The sequence below is a fragment of the Podarcis gaigeae genome, assembly GCF_964106915.1.
Source record: "Podarcis gaigeae genome assembly, chromosome: 6".
Lineage (NCBI taxonomy): Eukaryota > Metazoa > Chordata > Lepidosauria > Squamata > Lacertidae > Podarcis > Podarcis gaigeae.
Window position 1 is genome coordinate 76220309 of NC_139682.1, and position 16199 is coordinate 76236507.

Consider the following 16199-nt stretch of genomic DNA (forward strand, 5'->3'; position numbering starts at 1 on the left):
TCTATGCAGGTCCCTTGGAGATTTTTTCCAGAGGCTCCTGGGACCTTCCAGAAGAGATTTTCAGGAGGTGCTGGAGACTGGAGGAGGCGAAATCTGCAAAATTTGCCAGTAGTGAATGGATGCCTCCCACTGAATCAAGAGTACTAGCAGGGCCAAGAAGATTTTCTGCTTATTTCTGCTTAGAGTGGCTTGCTGTAGATTTTTTTATATGGTAATATGGTGCATCAGTGACAAACCTCCTTTTTAAAAATAATAATAATAATTGTTTTCTGGACAGGGTGGCTCATACGGTGGCGGCAGCAATCAGTATGGGCAGAGTGGATCATATGGCGGCAGCAGCGGCAGCCAGTATGGGCAGGGTGGATCGTACGGCAGTGGCAGCCAATATGGAAAGGTAAAAAATCTTTCCCATTTATAATTCTCTTACCATTGACAGTGAATGCGCCTTTATAAGTGGAACATTGGCTGCTCCTTAGTACAGGTTTGGTCCATGAGTATTTGGAATTGGAATAGAAGGCTTTTTGTTTAGTCCCAGAAAGAATATTCCAATGTAATCATGCTTTAAATATACTTCTAAGATGCGATCATCTTTTAATGTGTGGAGCTGAGACATGCATTTGAGAAATCTTTCCAAGGGTCTTGAAAACTGGTGTTCTCCTGTTTATCAGAATGTGTTCGCAGCTCAGTCTAATAACTGTTAGGAACCATTATGATAACTGCGAAATAGTAACAAAATACTATGCTGCAGTTTTCCAAATCTGGTCAGCCGAGTCTGCATATTAAGCAAATCTGCCGGCTATGCAAATCAAGAGGAAAAAATGCAGTGACATCAGACAAAAGAAAGAAAGAAAGAAAGAAAGAAAGAAAGAAAGAAAGAAAGAAAGAAATGAGATCTCAAAATTATTCTCTCTCTCTCTCTCTCTCTCTCTCTCTCTCTCTCTCTCTTTCTCTCTCTGTGTAAAATGTCCAGTGCATTTTGGCAAAAGCTTTTTTCAAGGGCACTGAAGGAACTATGAAAGAGAAATAAATATTTTTTTTTTATTTATACCCCGCCCTTCCCAGTTCAGAAAACCAGGCTCAGGGCAGCTAACAACAAATTTAAAACACTTAATTGTGATACAACCAAAAATACAGTATAAAAGTGTGAATAACAATAAATTCCAAGTTCAAAAATCAATTTGGGGGGAAATCCATCCAATAAACATTAGATAGTCACCAGGGCTAACTGGCTAAATTAGTCCTATTTGGGCCAGTGCGGAGGCCAGGGGAGAATTAGCTGTGGGGTCCCAGAGCAGGTAATCTTCATAAAAAGAGGAGGGGGAGGGAAGAGAGGGGAATAAAAGATCAGGCTAAATTCAAATTGAAAGCCAGGTGGAAAGCTCCGTCTTACAGGCCCGACGGAAGGAGGTTAAATCCTGCAGGGCCCTAGTTTCATGGGACAGAGCATTCCATCAAGTCGGAGCCATTACTGAGAAGGCCCTGGCCCTGGTGGAGGATAATCTGACTTCCTTAGGGCCTGGGACCTCTAAACTATGATTATTCATGGACCTTAAGGTCCTCTGCGGGGCATACCAGTAGAGGCGGTCCCGTAAATACGAGGGCCCTAAGAAAAGAAAGAAAGAAGAAAGAAAGAAAGAAAGAAAGAAAGAAAGAAAGAAAGAAAGAAAGAAAGAAAGAAAGAAAGATTATATATTATATACATAGTCACTCATAATTAAAGAATCCAATTTTTAAAAAGTTAATGGAGAAAAGTAGAATCTTGGATTAGGGGAGCCAAAATGTAAAGTTGCATTGGAGTTCAGTGTCTGTGGGAGAAGAATCTTGATTTAGGATGAAGGGGAGACGAAGGGATTGGTATCCACGGGATTTCTTCAAGCATCGGAAATACAGGACCAGGCTTGGAAATCATAAGATTGTATGAGATACTTTGCCTTAAGCTGACTTATTTTTAGAAGCCTATTAAAATCTAGGAAGCAGAAAAGTTGGGCAGCTTCCCTTCAGATAGATTATAAAAAAGAGCAAATACATTGACAAGGAGGAGATCGTAAATTGCTTCTTGCATTGCTTTGTAAAAATAATAATAATAATAATAATTTATTTTTTATACCCCGCCCATCTGGCTGGGTTTCCCCAGCCACTCTGGGCGGCTTCCAACTGAATATTAAAAACAGTACAGCATCAGACATTAAAAACTTCCCTAAAGAGGGCTGCCTTAAGATGTCTTCTGAATGTCAGGTAGTTGTTTATTGCTTTGACATCTGCTGGGAGGGCGTTCCACAGGGCGGGTGCCACTACCGAGAAGGCCCTCTGCCTGGTTCCCTGTAACCTTACTTCTCGCAATGAGGGAACCGCCAGAAGGCCCTGGATCTCAGTGTCCAGGCTGAACGATGGGGGTGGAGACGCTCCTTCAGGTATACAGGACCGAGGCCGTTTAGGGCTTTAAAGGTCAGCACCAACACTTTGAATTGTGCTCGGAAACGCACTGGGAGCCAATGCAGATCTCTCAGAACCGGTGTTATGTGGTCCCGGCGGCCACTCCCAGTCACCAGTCTAGCCGCCGCATTCTGAATTAATTGCAGTTTCCGGGTCACCTTCAAAGGTAGCCCCACGTAGAGCGCGTTGCAATAGTCCAAGCGGGAGATAACTAGAGCATGCACCACTCTGGCAAGACAGTCTGCGGGCAGTTAGGGTCTTAGCCTGCGTACCAGGTGGAGCTGGTAGACAGCTGCCCTGGACACAGAATTAACCTGTGCCTCCATGGACAGCTGTGAGTCCAAAATGACTCCCAGGCTGCACACCTGGTCCTTCAGGGGCACAGTTACCCCATTCAGGACCAGGGAATCCCCCACACCCGCCCGCCCCCTGTCTCCCAAAAACAACCTCAATCTGTTAGCCTCCAGGCACTCACACAGGACCTTCACCACCTTCACTGGTTCTGATTTAAATGAGAGGTAGAGCTGGGTGTCATCTGCATACTGATGAAAACCCAGCCCAAACCCCCTGATGATCTCTCCCAGCGGCTTCATATAGATATTAAAAAGCATGGGGGACAGGACGGAACCCTGAGGCACCCCACAAGTGAGGGCCCAGGGGTCTGAACACTCATCCCCCACCACCACTTTCTGGACACGGCCCAGGAGAAAGGAGCGGAACCACCGTATAACAGTGCCCCCAGCTCCCAGCCCCTCTAGACGGTCCAGAAGGATGTTATGGTTGATGGTGTCAAAGGCTGCTGAGAGATCCAGCAGAACTAGGAAACAGCTCTCACCTTTGTCCCTAGCCCGCCGGAGAACCAGTGCGACCAAGGCAGTTTTAGTCCCATGGTGAGGCCTGAATCCCGATTGGAAGGGATCCAAATGGTCCACATCCTCCAGGCGTGCTTGGGAGCGGTCCTCCCATGCAGCACTCACTAGAGCAGCAGCAGCAGTAGTGTCCCGGAGGCCTCTCTCAGGCCTCTTAAGCTGTGGCGATGAGTGCAGGCTCCGCCCCCTAGGCTAGATGGAGTTAGCAGGAATGGGAGCGGTCCACCCAGCACTCACCCGAGCAGCAGTAGCAGTAGCCATCAGTTTATGAAAGAGGGAAACAAAGGTGGCTATCGCTGCTATTCTGTATGGCAATCATAGCTGTGTCATCCTTCCTAAGACAATGGAAGGCAGACACAGACTTGGCGTCTTGCTAAACAATTGGCCAGAATCTTCCTGTGGTTTTGCCTCATATCTCCGGGTCTGGTAATTTACTATTTTTTAAATGGAAGCTGGAAATGTGGCCCATGCTGGATGGCATGCTCAGAATCTGGCCTAAACTTGGACAAGCAGGCCATATAGCAACCTTATTTATATCTTTAAAGAAACCCTATCACACACTAGATGCACATGTGTACTGCTGTCAGAAAAATCAGCAATCGGAGCAGTCAGCTGTTCAGAAGGACTGCAGGTGGTAGTAGATTTAGTCTCTTTCTCATGAGCCATAGGAAAGGAACTCTGGATGCAAAGCAAATTGGTGCTGCTCTCATCCAGCATTAGAGACGCATGCAGCAGGGTCAGAATGTAGACGTTTACCTGTTTCCAAAGAAGCGTACCGCAAAGTATCAGGAGCAGAAACAAACAATTCCTAATTTTTTGCAGAACAACTCTTCCTCAGGAGGCAGTCAGCCTGGTGGAAAGGTAAGAATTTGGCACCTAGCTGGATTGAGGTATAGACGTTCTATTATTTCCAAAAGAAATCTAAACCACCCAAAGATTGCTTGGTTGTTGCTTTTTAAAAGGAAGAGAAACAAACACTTCCTATTCTTTTACAGAACTCGACTTCTTCAGGAGGCAGTCAATCTGTTGGACAGGTAAGAAGTTAACATGCAGAAAGGGGGGGGGAAGAAACCACACAAAGAGAAATCGGTATCTTGCCATATTAGCACAGAAATTGATTGCTTGTGTATTGCTTTAAGGGGTCCTCAGGAGGAAGCCAGTCTGGACAGGTAATGTTAATATTAACATTTAATGTCAAAATGTTAATATTTCATAAATTTGCTTTAATATTTTATAAATTTGCTTAGATATTTTGTGAATTTGCTGCAATATTTTAGAACAGATGTGCAATTTGTCATTTGCCTGCTCTGCGGGTAAACAGATGATCACATTGTGGCTCTTGTCTGCATCTCTCATCCCCTTTATTTTATTTATTACATAAATATATTGACTTTTTCCCATGGTGAAATTCAAGGCATCAGACATATATAGGGCTCCCAGGTGGTCTATGGAGACACTGACTAGGCTCAGATCAGCTTAACTTTAGCAAGGTTGCTGTATCATGTGTCTCCATCTCAAAGCCAGTATCAACCACAGATGAGGCCAATCAGCTTCCATTTAACTTTGTTTCTTAATCAGGATTTGAAGCCGATTAATCATGGGCCGCTGGACCACAGACCATCATCGTTCTCCCCTGATTCCTTTACCAAACTTTTTCCACATTTAATGCCTTAGGAGTCAGTTCATATTAGCCTAACCCTCCGCAATCAAGGCTTTTTCCAGTCTGTGTTGACTGTGTAATGGCCACTTTATTTTATCATAAAGATTTATTATCATATTCCGCATACTGTATAAAGATCAGAAAGCCATTGCTATATATATGACCTGTGTTTTCACTGTATAATTACAGGGTTCAGCATCCCCTTCAGGAAGCCAGCAGGGTAGTCCGGTAAGCATTTTTCCCTCACACAATTGATACTGTAATTACTGGATGCTATTGGTAGACTTGTGTAGTGATAGATAGACAAGTTTAGAACATGAAAGCCTGTTGGTTTGTTTTTGCAAATATAGAGCTCATCATATGCCGGAGGCAGGCAACCTGGTGGACAGGTAAGCATTTTCTCGTTACCATGCTTGTTAATTGCATGCCCAGGCGGACACCCCCCCGCCAGCCCCGAGAGACCACCAGAAGGAATAATGACTCATGACAACGTGTTATGGGATTAAAAATTGGCCACAACTTTATTAAACCTTTCAGACGTAGGAAGACCTTGGCTTAGGCATTGGGTGTGTATCCCTCCCAGCCCCCCAGCTGGGGGAACTGGGGCTCTTCAGGGTGAATGGGATATGGGAGGGTGCACAGCAAGACACTTGTATACGCTGGCAGCCCACCCCATATCCCTGCAACGCAGGGGAGTTTACTGACAACCTTTCAGTGTATGGCCAGAGACTCCCATATACAAACCCCTTTAAGAGGTGAAATATACTTGGAGTTGAGAGTGGATTTCATGCTCTTTATTCAGCTCATAGTGGTGAGGAGGAATGGAAGTTCCCCCAGAATGTCTGCTTTATATACATTATTTACACAATGGGCCCCACGTGATTGGCTAATTCCGGGATTCTCCTGTAGGCCAGTCAGGTTGCGGATTCACTTCCACCTGGAGCTGGATTGGGTGGCTCCTGTGGACCAATCAGACTGCTGCATTCTGGATCCTATTGTTCTAGGACCAATCAGACTGCTGCATTCTGAATCCTATTGTTCTAGGACCAATCAGACTGCTGCATTCTGAATTCTATTCAACTCAGTACCTAACACCCCTCCCCTCTAAGTTCCAGTCCTGTCTGGGAGGTTGCATTCATAGTCCTCAAGGTATGCTGGCCTCAGTACATAACAAGAGGGAACCCTGGAATCGCCATGGGGGGGGGAGTCACCACTTTACGCCCCCCCATTTAAGAAAGACAGACTAAAGGATTCCGCCCAAGGCCTAAAACCGCCAAAGTTGTGACGAATTGCTACAGGGAAGGCCAAACCTGCCAATGCAAGGAAATTCCTTCCCAGCTCTTCAACAGCAACCACTGAACAGCACCCGCTGAACAGGAAGGAAAATGGTTAACCTGCAAAAAAGCATTAAACAAAGGGAGGGTTGGTTGGTTGGTTGGTTGGGTGGGTGGGTGAAATTCCAGAGCCAATCACATGGTTGCTGCCAGCTCCGCCTCCTATTTAAACAGCTGGCCCCGCCTCCCTGCAGGGCTGATTGGCTAACTGAGGTTTGGCGGGAACCTCCAATGACTAGCACATGGAGGCAGGCCAGCCCAACCAGCTGGTGGGTCCCAAGTGGACCGCGATGCCGCGCGCAGTCCCGCAAAGGGCACCCACAAAGAAAGGTGTGAGCACTCACCGCATACATTCAGGTACAAGCCAGCTGAGTGTACCTGAATTTTTAAGACAACACACCCTGTGCAAACAGGGTTGCTATCTAATGTAGACAATGCAACAGAAATGAAATACAAAGAAGAATATCAAAACCGAAACCTTAGCAGTGTTCGGAAAATGCATCTTGGAAGAACTAAGAGCTGAAGTTTTAGGGTCCAGAATAATAATAATAATTAATAATAATTTTATTATTTATATCCCACACATCTTGCTGGGTTTCCTCAGTCACTCAGGGTAGCTTACAACACATAGAGAATTGTAAAACATTAAACATTTAAAAATTTCCCGATACAGGGTTGCGTTTCGTGGTTTTTAAAGTGTAAAGAATCATTGATCAATCTTAATTCACACAAAATTCCTCCATAAAAATGGCATTCTAGTAAGATTGCCAAAGAAATATGACAAGTGTTTTGTGTTTTCTTTTCAGCCTGGGTGTTATTGTCCGGGTGGAATGACTGTAAGTACCCATTGCCTGCTGTATTCATTTTTATGTTTTGGAAGCCATATGAGACGGATGCATTTGTTTGTGTGTGTTTGTCTATTTATGAATGAACTACTTTCCAAAACTCCTGTTTTCTGCAGCATGAGTGCAGCTAATTCTTTTGTGGTTGTCCACCTAATCTCTTGTGTGTACTGTTTCAGTTATTAAATGTTTGAGGCTAGTCTGTTGTGGCATATATTTTAAACATATCTATATTACCCTTAAAAGATACGAACAAATAGCATTATTTCTAAGTAATTGTCCTTCTGACCCCATATAGGGACAAGGAATAAACTTCAACCACATTAATTGCATTAAAAACCTGCCTTATGTGTTGTTGTTTTTACAGGGTTCTCAGTCAGGAAGTAGCCAGTATGGTGGCAGCCAAGGAGGCCAATACGGCCAATATGGCCAATATGGCGGCAACAATCAATATGGTGGTGGACGATATGGACAAGTAAGGAACAATTTTCAACAGAATTTACATTTAGGAGCTTGTGAAATATTTTTGTTTTTCAAAAAGCAGCCTTAAAGCCCTTCAGTTCAGGGCTATTTTGTGGGGTAACCAATTTCAGTGTGCCAATTTTGTGCAACTAGTAGTTGTGGAGATTGAAACCTAGAGGCACCCATATTGTGCCTGTATCCCTTTCAGCTTTGAATAATATTGGGGGAGAGGGGTTGCATTGAAAAACTTCTACAGAGGCTTCTACCTCTCCCCCAGTGCAAAAAAGAGAAACAGGAGCTCCAGTCACAGTACTCCAACATCTTATTTACCGGTAGTTTGGCTTATATATGGAGCTTTTTTCTTTTTTACATGAGTGGTGGATAAAATCAGAGCTTTCCTTTACAGGATTGTACCAGAATGGTGGAAACCAAAGTAGCCAGCATGGTGGTGGACAAGACAGAAATTTTCTCTACAGCATTAACAAATAAAATATTGGTGTTTACATTTTTAATATATATATATTTATTTATTTTCTCATTTCTGTTTTGATTCTAGGGTTACCCCTATGGAAGTAGCCAGTATGGTGGCGGACGGCTAGGCAGCCAATATGGTGGATATGTAAGGACTGTTTAACAAATGTATTTGTTATTTATAAGTACCAATAAACTTTGTAGAACTAACTTCTCAGTAAATCATCATGGAGCCATGCTAAATTGCTTTGTCCTCTCAATATGATATGGCAATGTGCTTTATGCTTTTCAGAGCCGAGACAAAATTTATCAGAAGACATTTTTTCTGAGGAAGTTTTGGAGATTTTTCTTTTTCTCACCCTCAGAGAAAAATAAGGCAGCTTTCTCACAATACCCTCACTATTTTTTGTTGCCACTGCCCTGTCCCCCTCACAGTGCCACAGAATTCTGCTAGGTCTTGCATGTTGTTTGAAGGATTCAAAATGGCGGGCAGGATGTCAACATGATTGCTGCTCCTTCCAATGGCAGCAAAGAAAGCAAAGCTGCCCGTCACTCCTAATCTTTCCCAGTTACAGTGAAACTCAACAGGCCTAGCCAGTGCCTCATGAGAACCGAGTGTGAAACTGGGCAACAAAAGGGTTTTATGGCAGATACACCCATATTCCTTAGCAGACAAGTAGGCATGGCAGTAGTTCTCTCAGGGTAGAAAGTTTGAAAACACTTAATTCATTTGGATTTCAAGCCTATGTCATCCTTATGAAGTAACCGGCTGTACAAAGAGTCCAATAATCCACATGAAGGGTTGTCAGTAGAACAGCATTACAGGATAGTGGATCTTATAGCATAGTAGTGTATGAGCCTGTTCTACTGATGAAGCCTAGGATGGCGAAACAAGGCTAATATTCCAGAAATCCTTGTCTTTAGACTCTGTGAAAGGATTCTGTGGAACTGTAACAACCCTTCATGTGGATTATTGGACTCTTTGAACAGACAGTTGGAATAGATGGACCTTATGCATGAACTGACTTAGGGAATGAACTGATCCACTGGGTCTTCTGCATTTTTCGTTGAACTTTATGAGACTTCCATTGAAATCTACAATTTGATACAATGAATAGTATACCTCATTTATTCAAAAGTACAGTCGGTTATGTCTTGTGTGTTTACTGAGTATGTTTCACGTAACCATAGGTTTGTTGTTGTTATTTTGCTATCCTTATGAAGTAGGCTTTCGCCTGCTCTTTCAAAATATGTGACTAAATACTTTTAAAACCAAAGAGTATTTACACACTGGTGCTGAAAAGCGAGGGACAATCCTGTATCTGCTTATCTGGGAGTAAACTCCATTGAACCCAATGGAGCTTTCTTCTGAGTTTACATTTCTAGGATTGTTCTGTAACCTTGGTTAGAATCAGTGGCCAATGTTCACAAGGAGGACCATAACTGAGTAGGTGATTCCTCCACCCCAGCTGGATAGTAGCGCACGTTTTCTAGATTCAATGGGTTTCTCATTTTTACAGGGTTCACCATACGGAAGTAGGCCATATGGTTCCAACAAGGTAAGCAACCTTTCTGCATTAGCTTTTAATCTTTTTCTTGGCTTGGAGAGCATTTCTAAAAGTATATATATGACTTTGAAAGTATCAGCAAAGCTCCTAAATAGTCCGGGACTGTCATCAATCATGAAGCACTCGACCCAGTATTAAAACTGGTTTATTGCATGTCAGGGCCCCCCAGGACACCCCCAAATAAAGACACAGTTCACACAACATTTTTGTTTTGTTTTTGGCATAATTTTGGCCACAACTTTATTGAATTACAGTATGGGAGTGGTTGCTTAGGCATTGGTTAGTGACTATCTGTTCCTACATAGAGGTAGGAACAGAACTGACAACCGCAAGCCTGCGGAAGTCACTAAGGGTAAACATTTTTGGGGAGAGAATAGAGCTGGGCGCCAGGCTCTCACCTCTCCCCAAATGCTCCCAGGGGCTTTTGTGTGGCCCTAGCCTCTTGCCAGGCGTTCAAAAAAGAGCATGGGGAGCCCCTGGATTCCTTTACTGGAATTCCCTTACAGCAGCAGCATTGGAGGGGCAGGCACAGCCAACCACATCCCCTCCACCAACCAAAATTAACCAATGCCTAACCGCAACCTTACAAGTTGTGATGATTTGCTACGCAGTAGGCAAAAAACCAAATGGCACCAGCCAATCAGCCAAATGGTAAAAATTCCTACCAGGCCCCTGCTCCAAAGGCAGATGACCCCATGACAGGCATAGCAAGGTCATCACAAACAAACCCTAAATATAGGGAAAGTGGGTGGGTAAACCGATGTGCGCAGTGAAAAGAGGAAGCTCAACGCTGCACACAGGGAATAAATAGCACCCCATCAATCAAACAATTCTGCAACATTAAATTCTCCCCAGCAACAATTGGAGGTGCCCAATCAAATTTGTGGCCATCCATACTAACCCGCCCAGCAACAGGGGATGTCATGGTCCCCCCATCGCAACATGTGCTCTTCATGAAGGAGAACTCGCTTTATCATGTGCTGTGATATTTTCACAAGTTAACACTAATAGCCTAATCCGATATATCTCTACACAAAAGTAAGCTTGACTGAATTCAGTGGGATTTACTTCCTAGTAAGTGTGCTTAGAATTGCTGCCTAAAATACACTTTCATGGGAGTTGTTGGCCTTTAATTCTGCCAGACTTCTTCACAAATAAACAAGTATAGGAATGTGCCGCAAGTCTGTGATCGTGTGTATTCTTAAAGAGTAAATTTTGTTGAACAATCTGCATGGTTGCAGTTTTCTATGCCCTTACAGAAGAAAGTGCCTTGCTTCTGTGTAGGAGTGCTGCCAAACTCCTCCTTGGCAAAAATCTGTGCCACATCTTAGAAATCTGGAGGGAACTGTGTTTCAATAAGAAAAGGGGGAATTCTGGGCTCTGGAGGTCCCATCATGAGCCAGAGGCTCCTAGGCTATGCACAGAAAGGCCTCTGCACCTTGAGGCCATATGAGGACTTACTATGAATGTGCCGAGACTGAGTTGCTGAAATAATTTGCACTCATTTCCCCCCTTCTACAGGGTTTTCAAAGCAATCAGGCTCCTCACTCTGTAAGTACACTGTTTTCAGAACATTTACACCCCCCCCTTCCTTATTTCTGTTAAATGACAATGGCCATGTTCAAAATTATACTGTGAACAATATTGGATGTTATTGAGTTGGTGGCATAGACTAGAAATGTGCATTGATCTTTTTGTGCAACTTTTGGTTGACTGCCACATCTGGGCGCCTTCTTCTTCTTCTTCTTCTTCTTCTTCTTCTTCTTCTTCCTCTTCCTCTTCCTCTTCCTCTTCCTCTTCCTCTTCCTCTTCTAACAATGCTTTGAAGTGATGCACTGGAGTCTAAGGGAGCAGACACCTTTCTCTCTCTCTTGTATATCCACCCAATGTATGTGTACAGTAGAAATGTGGATTGGGTTTCTCAAAGGGAGGGTGCAGGAGAGGGGAGTGGACCCTCCCTTTCTTCCACACTCCAGGTATTTTCTCCACTTCCAATTCACTTCTAGTATCAGAGCTGCATAGGGAGAAAATTACTTGCAGCAATTGACAAGAAGAGGAAAAGGCAAGAGAGGAGGAGGATTCAAAGTCCCTCTCCTGCCTGCTCCTTTTACTGTTAAAATTAGTCACACACACCACTTTGTATTTAAATGGGAGTTTTCACATATCTTTTGTTCAAAAAGGGTTCTTACCGTAACTTGTAAAAATTACAGTCCTGTTAACATTTTGTAGTTGGACTTTAGCCAAAGGATCCTAAGTCATAGGATAAAAGGATGGGTTATCCGGAAGGTAAATAGTGAAGTACCCTCAGGACTTGTCCAGAGACTGATGCTATTTAATCTCAGGCATCGTAATGCAGTGGCAGAATGGACTGTACCACTGCGTTCTGAAGGTGGTGCGTGCCATTTTTTGAAAGTTTCCCACAAGTTCACTGCAAGCAAAACAAAAACCTAGGATGTGAGGGAGAAAGGTTTTATCCTGGCCTCTTCTCTGTTTGAAATTTCCACTTTCAAGTACATGTTTGGGCTATTGCTTTTTAACATAGGGAAACTTAATGATTGTGATGCTTCCACTGGCAGTCTGAAGCAGTACAGTTCATTCTACCACCTCATGAGCAGACAAGGCCTTATTCATAAATGATGTGCAGTCAGGTGGTTGGGTTTGTGGATGCCACCAAATTATTTGTGATGGTGGGAATCCAAGCAGATTTCGAAACCTTCCAAATGGAGCTCTCCAAACTGGGGAATGGGCAACAAAATAAATGCCCACCAAAATTCAGTGGAAGAAAGGGCCAAGGGATTCACATTGTGGCCAATAGGCACTGAAAGGATCTGTGACTCCCCAGCAAAGGTAGTTTACTTTAAACATCAATTCATTGTGTGCCAGCCATGAAACATGCATATTTTATGATGCAAATTACTAGCGGAAGGGATTGAAAATAAAAAATGATGAGTGCCATAATGCCATTATAGAAGTCTCTTGCGTGTGCGCATTAGGAATACTGTGTGCTAGGATATTTCAGAGCTAGAAAAAGGTGCAGAAAACGACTACTGCCCAAATGACCGAGCAATTAAAGCACTTTCCTATGAGGAAAGGCTAAGGTTGCATTCTTAGGCCTACTGACTTAAGAGTAAGCCTCACTGAACCTAATTGAGAGAAATCATGTATAGAACTGCTGTAATGTGTTGTGGGGCTTTTTTGCATGGGGTAAATATGAGGGCTGGAAGAGGTTTCTACAACTATGCAGAAAGGGAATTTTTTCACTGCCTCACAATACTAGAAACTGATTCTAGAATTATTATATATGTGTGTTCTTTTGCAGGACGCTAGAGTTATTATATATGTGTGTTCTTTTGCAGGACGCTAGGGTTATTATATATGTGTGTTCTTTTGCAGGACGCTTCTGGCAAACAACCGATCTTCAGCCTGACACTTTTCAGTGTTCTCGCACCTCTACTATCTCTTATTCAATGGATGATCTAAACTTCTGAAGCCATACCAATAAGGAAGATTGGCTTCTTCAACAGAATACTACTTTCTATATGAAACGATTGAGTCAAATTTATGGACTGATAAAACATTTATTCCTCCCCATTCCCATCCCTGGGTTAACAATGCAATAGGTCATGACACTGACTCTTCTTGTCTCTTTATTTTCATAGCAGAGCTTCATATGCGTCGTATGAAGTAGGGATATTAATTGCAAGAAATATGATGTTTTATTTGCTTCTTGAGATGTAATGAATGCTTCCTCTGCATTTGCTCTAAGCAGGATTCTATTCGTTCTGAAGAATTTGGGAGTTATAGGTGACAATCCATTTAGTAACAATAGTAATAATAATATTATTATTATATATACCTTGCCCATCTGGCTAGATTTCCCCAGCCACCCTGGACAGCTTACAGCACATAAAAAATTGTAAAACATTAGGCATTAAAATTTTCCCAATACAGAGTTGCCTACAATAGGCTAGGCCTATTGTTATCAAGAGAATTAAACATATTTTAAAATGTTGGCTTGTGGTCCTAGAAGAGTGATAGCTCCCACATGCCAAGACCCCTAAATGGATGTATAGAATGGTAATAATCCAAACCTCCAGCAAATACACCTTAATTTTCAGAAAGTGACCCACAATAAGATAACAAGGATGATTATCCTCAGTGAATTTATAGTAATCAGCCTAGAGATTACGAAAGAGAAACTATTCTTGTGGTGAATATCTCAACATTCCCTCTTCTTCATAAGCACAATTATGTCAGACCTTTATGATGATTATAAGAGAATAAAGATAAGCTATATTCAATTTCAAATAGATGCTTGGATTTAAATAACCAGGAACCACTCACAAGCTTGAGCATTCCTATATTCATACAAATAGCTATGACATCAAGGCTTTTACTGATGGGGTGAACTTGTGCTGGATGCACAAATTAAAATTCCACAATGTTTCTGTAAATCCCCTCTTGCCTAACTTGCCTTCCGAAGGCCAAGCAAAATGGCCACAATAATATGGAGCAAAAGTTGATTGATTCTGTCCTGCTCAAAGCTAGCAATTGCATCCTGTCCCAGGTTTTTGGTGGTGCCGTTTCTTCACTAGAGCTACAGTCCTTACTTGTGTGGCATCATCTTACTTACAAGAGGGTGGGAAACTGCTCAGGGTCCCTTATCTCCAGCCAGCTCCAGTAGATCAACCCTAGCTCCTCCCTAAGTTACCAGTTGCCAGCTACCCTACAACGTAGTTATAATTTTTGTTTTTGTTTTAAATCAACCCCATCCAGTCTGTAACTCAAAAGGCTTGCCTTTCAGACACCTCTCAAGCAGGGATGATGAGGACATACATTTTGAGAAGGCTTGTTCTAAAATTACAAATGTTTGGGCTATTTTTTTAATTTAAAAACAACAACACCCACCCCTACTTGTGGATCCACCCCCCCTCAATGAACAGACTCTTAGAGAGAAATGTGATAGCATCACATACAGTATGTACCAGGTACACTAGTGATGATCTAAATTAAAAATGTTTATTACATTGCCTCTGACCCTCTAATACAATGGGGTATTTTTTTTCTGCAACAGCATGCTTTGTGTTTGCATATAACTTTTTTAAAGGTTTCAGAAATTTAAGACCACTTAAATTCCTGTCATCTTTAGTATAACATGTCCTTAAACTTAGAAACGGCATAGGCATTTTAAAATGGGCCTTTTGTTTGAATAGAATTAGGACGACACATCATTATCCTTAATTCAGTTAAAACAGACTATTTGCAATTAAATTAGTGTGTTTATCAAGCACATCCGGAGTCAGAATTCAGCAGTGCTTGAAGGATTTTTTTTTTAAATCCCACTTCAAGTACCTCAGATTATAAAAGTACAAAGAGTTTCTCAAAGTGTATGTTCGTAGGACCCCGCTTATTTTTATGGTTATTAAGTTGTTTTAAGTTGTTTTTCATGTTGTGTTTTAATGCTCTTGAGGCCTTAAGAGTGAAGGGCGGGAAATAAAAAATAAAATAAACAATAGGTGTTTATTTTATTGGGTGTTGTTCATAGCTCAAAATCAGAATTTGGAACATTCTGAACAATATTACATGGCTATTGAAGTCCTTATTGTAACATCCCTAAAGCAGGAACCTCCACGACACTTTAGAAGCTATAAAATACAAGAGAGAGGATTCAGGTTGAGCCTAAACTCTATTAAAATTCTATGGACCTTTGGTAGTCAGATAATTAACTGTCAGGAAAGGGTTTTTCAGTCTCACTCTTAAGCCAGTCATATTCAAAGTAGACCTTTTGGAATTGATGGACTCAAGTCACTTAAGTCCATTGTGATTTAAATGGATCTACTCTAAGTAACCATGGCTGCCCCCCTTAGTGTTCACATGTGCCTAACCCTTTAAAGCTTGCATCATTGTTTTACATAGCTTGTGGCAAAAACACATTTTTTTCTCAAATAAGGCTTTTAGGATTCTGTTCAAAACCAATCGATAGATACAACTTTGAAAGGTCTTCAGGATGTAATATACTGTTCATTTGAATAGGTATTAAATTGTTCTAATAAATTTATTATTGGTTTCATATGAACTGCCGTGTCTTTGCAATTTGTTGTTCTATTTTCAGTAACTGTATTTGAGAGACTGAAGAAGCCAATTTACGTGGGTTTCATAAAGTTTACGCTTGGGAACATAAGCTAGATATTCTGGCTATATATTGAAACGGGAATGCCTAAAGGTTTATTTAAGGGAATGTAGTGCTTTAGGGAAACTAAGGGAATCTGGTGCTTTCAGATAGCTGGAAATAGACACCAAAGCAACATATATATATATATGCTTCTGAAATATAATTAATTATGCATTTCAGGATGTTGACATACATTATTCAACCTCCTCCACCCACCCTCTATATTCTTTCTAATGTCAGTAGATGTAATCACTTACACATCCCATATGATGAGCTAGTATGTGTGTCTCTTGCAAGATGGGATAAGAGTAGGAAGGAATGATGAACATGAATCAAATATATCCCTTTGCCAAAATGACAGACTGACGTCGTTGTTTTGTATACACCA

At 42.0% G+C, this 16199-nt stretch overlaps 1 protein-coding gene across 50 annotated transcripts in view; it reads left to right on the forward strand.

Annotated features, from left to right (window-relative positions):
• The window catches only part of LOC310846537 (uncharacterized protein), a 138176-nt gene extending 122461 nt beyond the window's left edge, over nucleotides 1-15715 (forward strand). For 48 of the 50 annotated variants that reach the window (XM_083743223.1, XM_083743256.1, XM_083743245.1 and 45 more), the window contains 12 exons: nucleotides 278-394; nucleotides 4125-4163; nucleotides 4298-4336; nucleotides 4442-4471; nucleotides 5152-5190; nucleotides 5313-5351; nucleotides 7103-7132; nucleotides 7506-7613; nucleotides 8157-8219; nucleotides 9592-9630; nucleotides 11161-11190; nucleotides 13033-15715. In XM_083743223.1, the coding sequence (XP_083599349.1) occupies nucleotides 278-394; nucleotides 4125-4163; nucleotides 4298-4336; nucleotides 4442-4471; nucleotides 5152-5190; nucleotides 5313-5351; nucleotides 7103-7132; nucleotides 7506-7613; nucleotides 8157-8219; nucleotides 9592-9630; nucleotides 11161-11190; nucleotides 13033-13119 (660 nt within the window). In that variant the 3' untranslated portion in view covers nucleotides 13120-15715. The remainder of the gene's footprint in view (nucleotides 1-277; nucleotides 395-4124; nucleotides 4164-4297; nucleotides 4337-4441; nucleotides 4472-5151; nucleotides 5191-5312; nucleotides 5352-7102; nucleotides 7133-7505; nucleotides 7614-8156; nucleotides 8220-9591; nucleotides 9631-11160; nucleotides 11191-13032) is intronic. The other 2 variants (XM_083743227.1, XM_083743258.1) reach the window with 1 other exon arrangement.
• The last annotated feature ends 484 nt before the right edge of the window (nucleotides 15716-16199 follow it).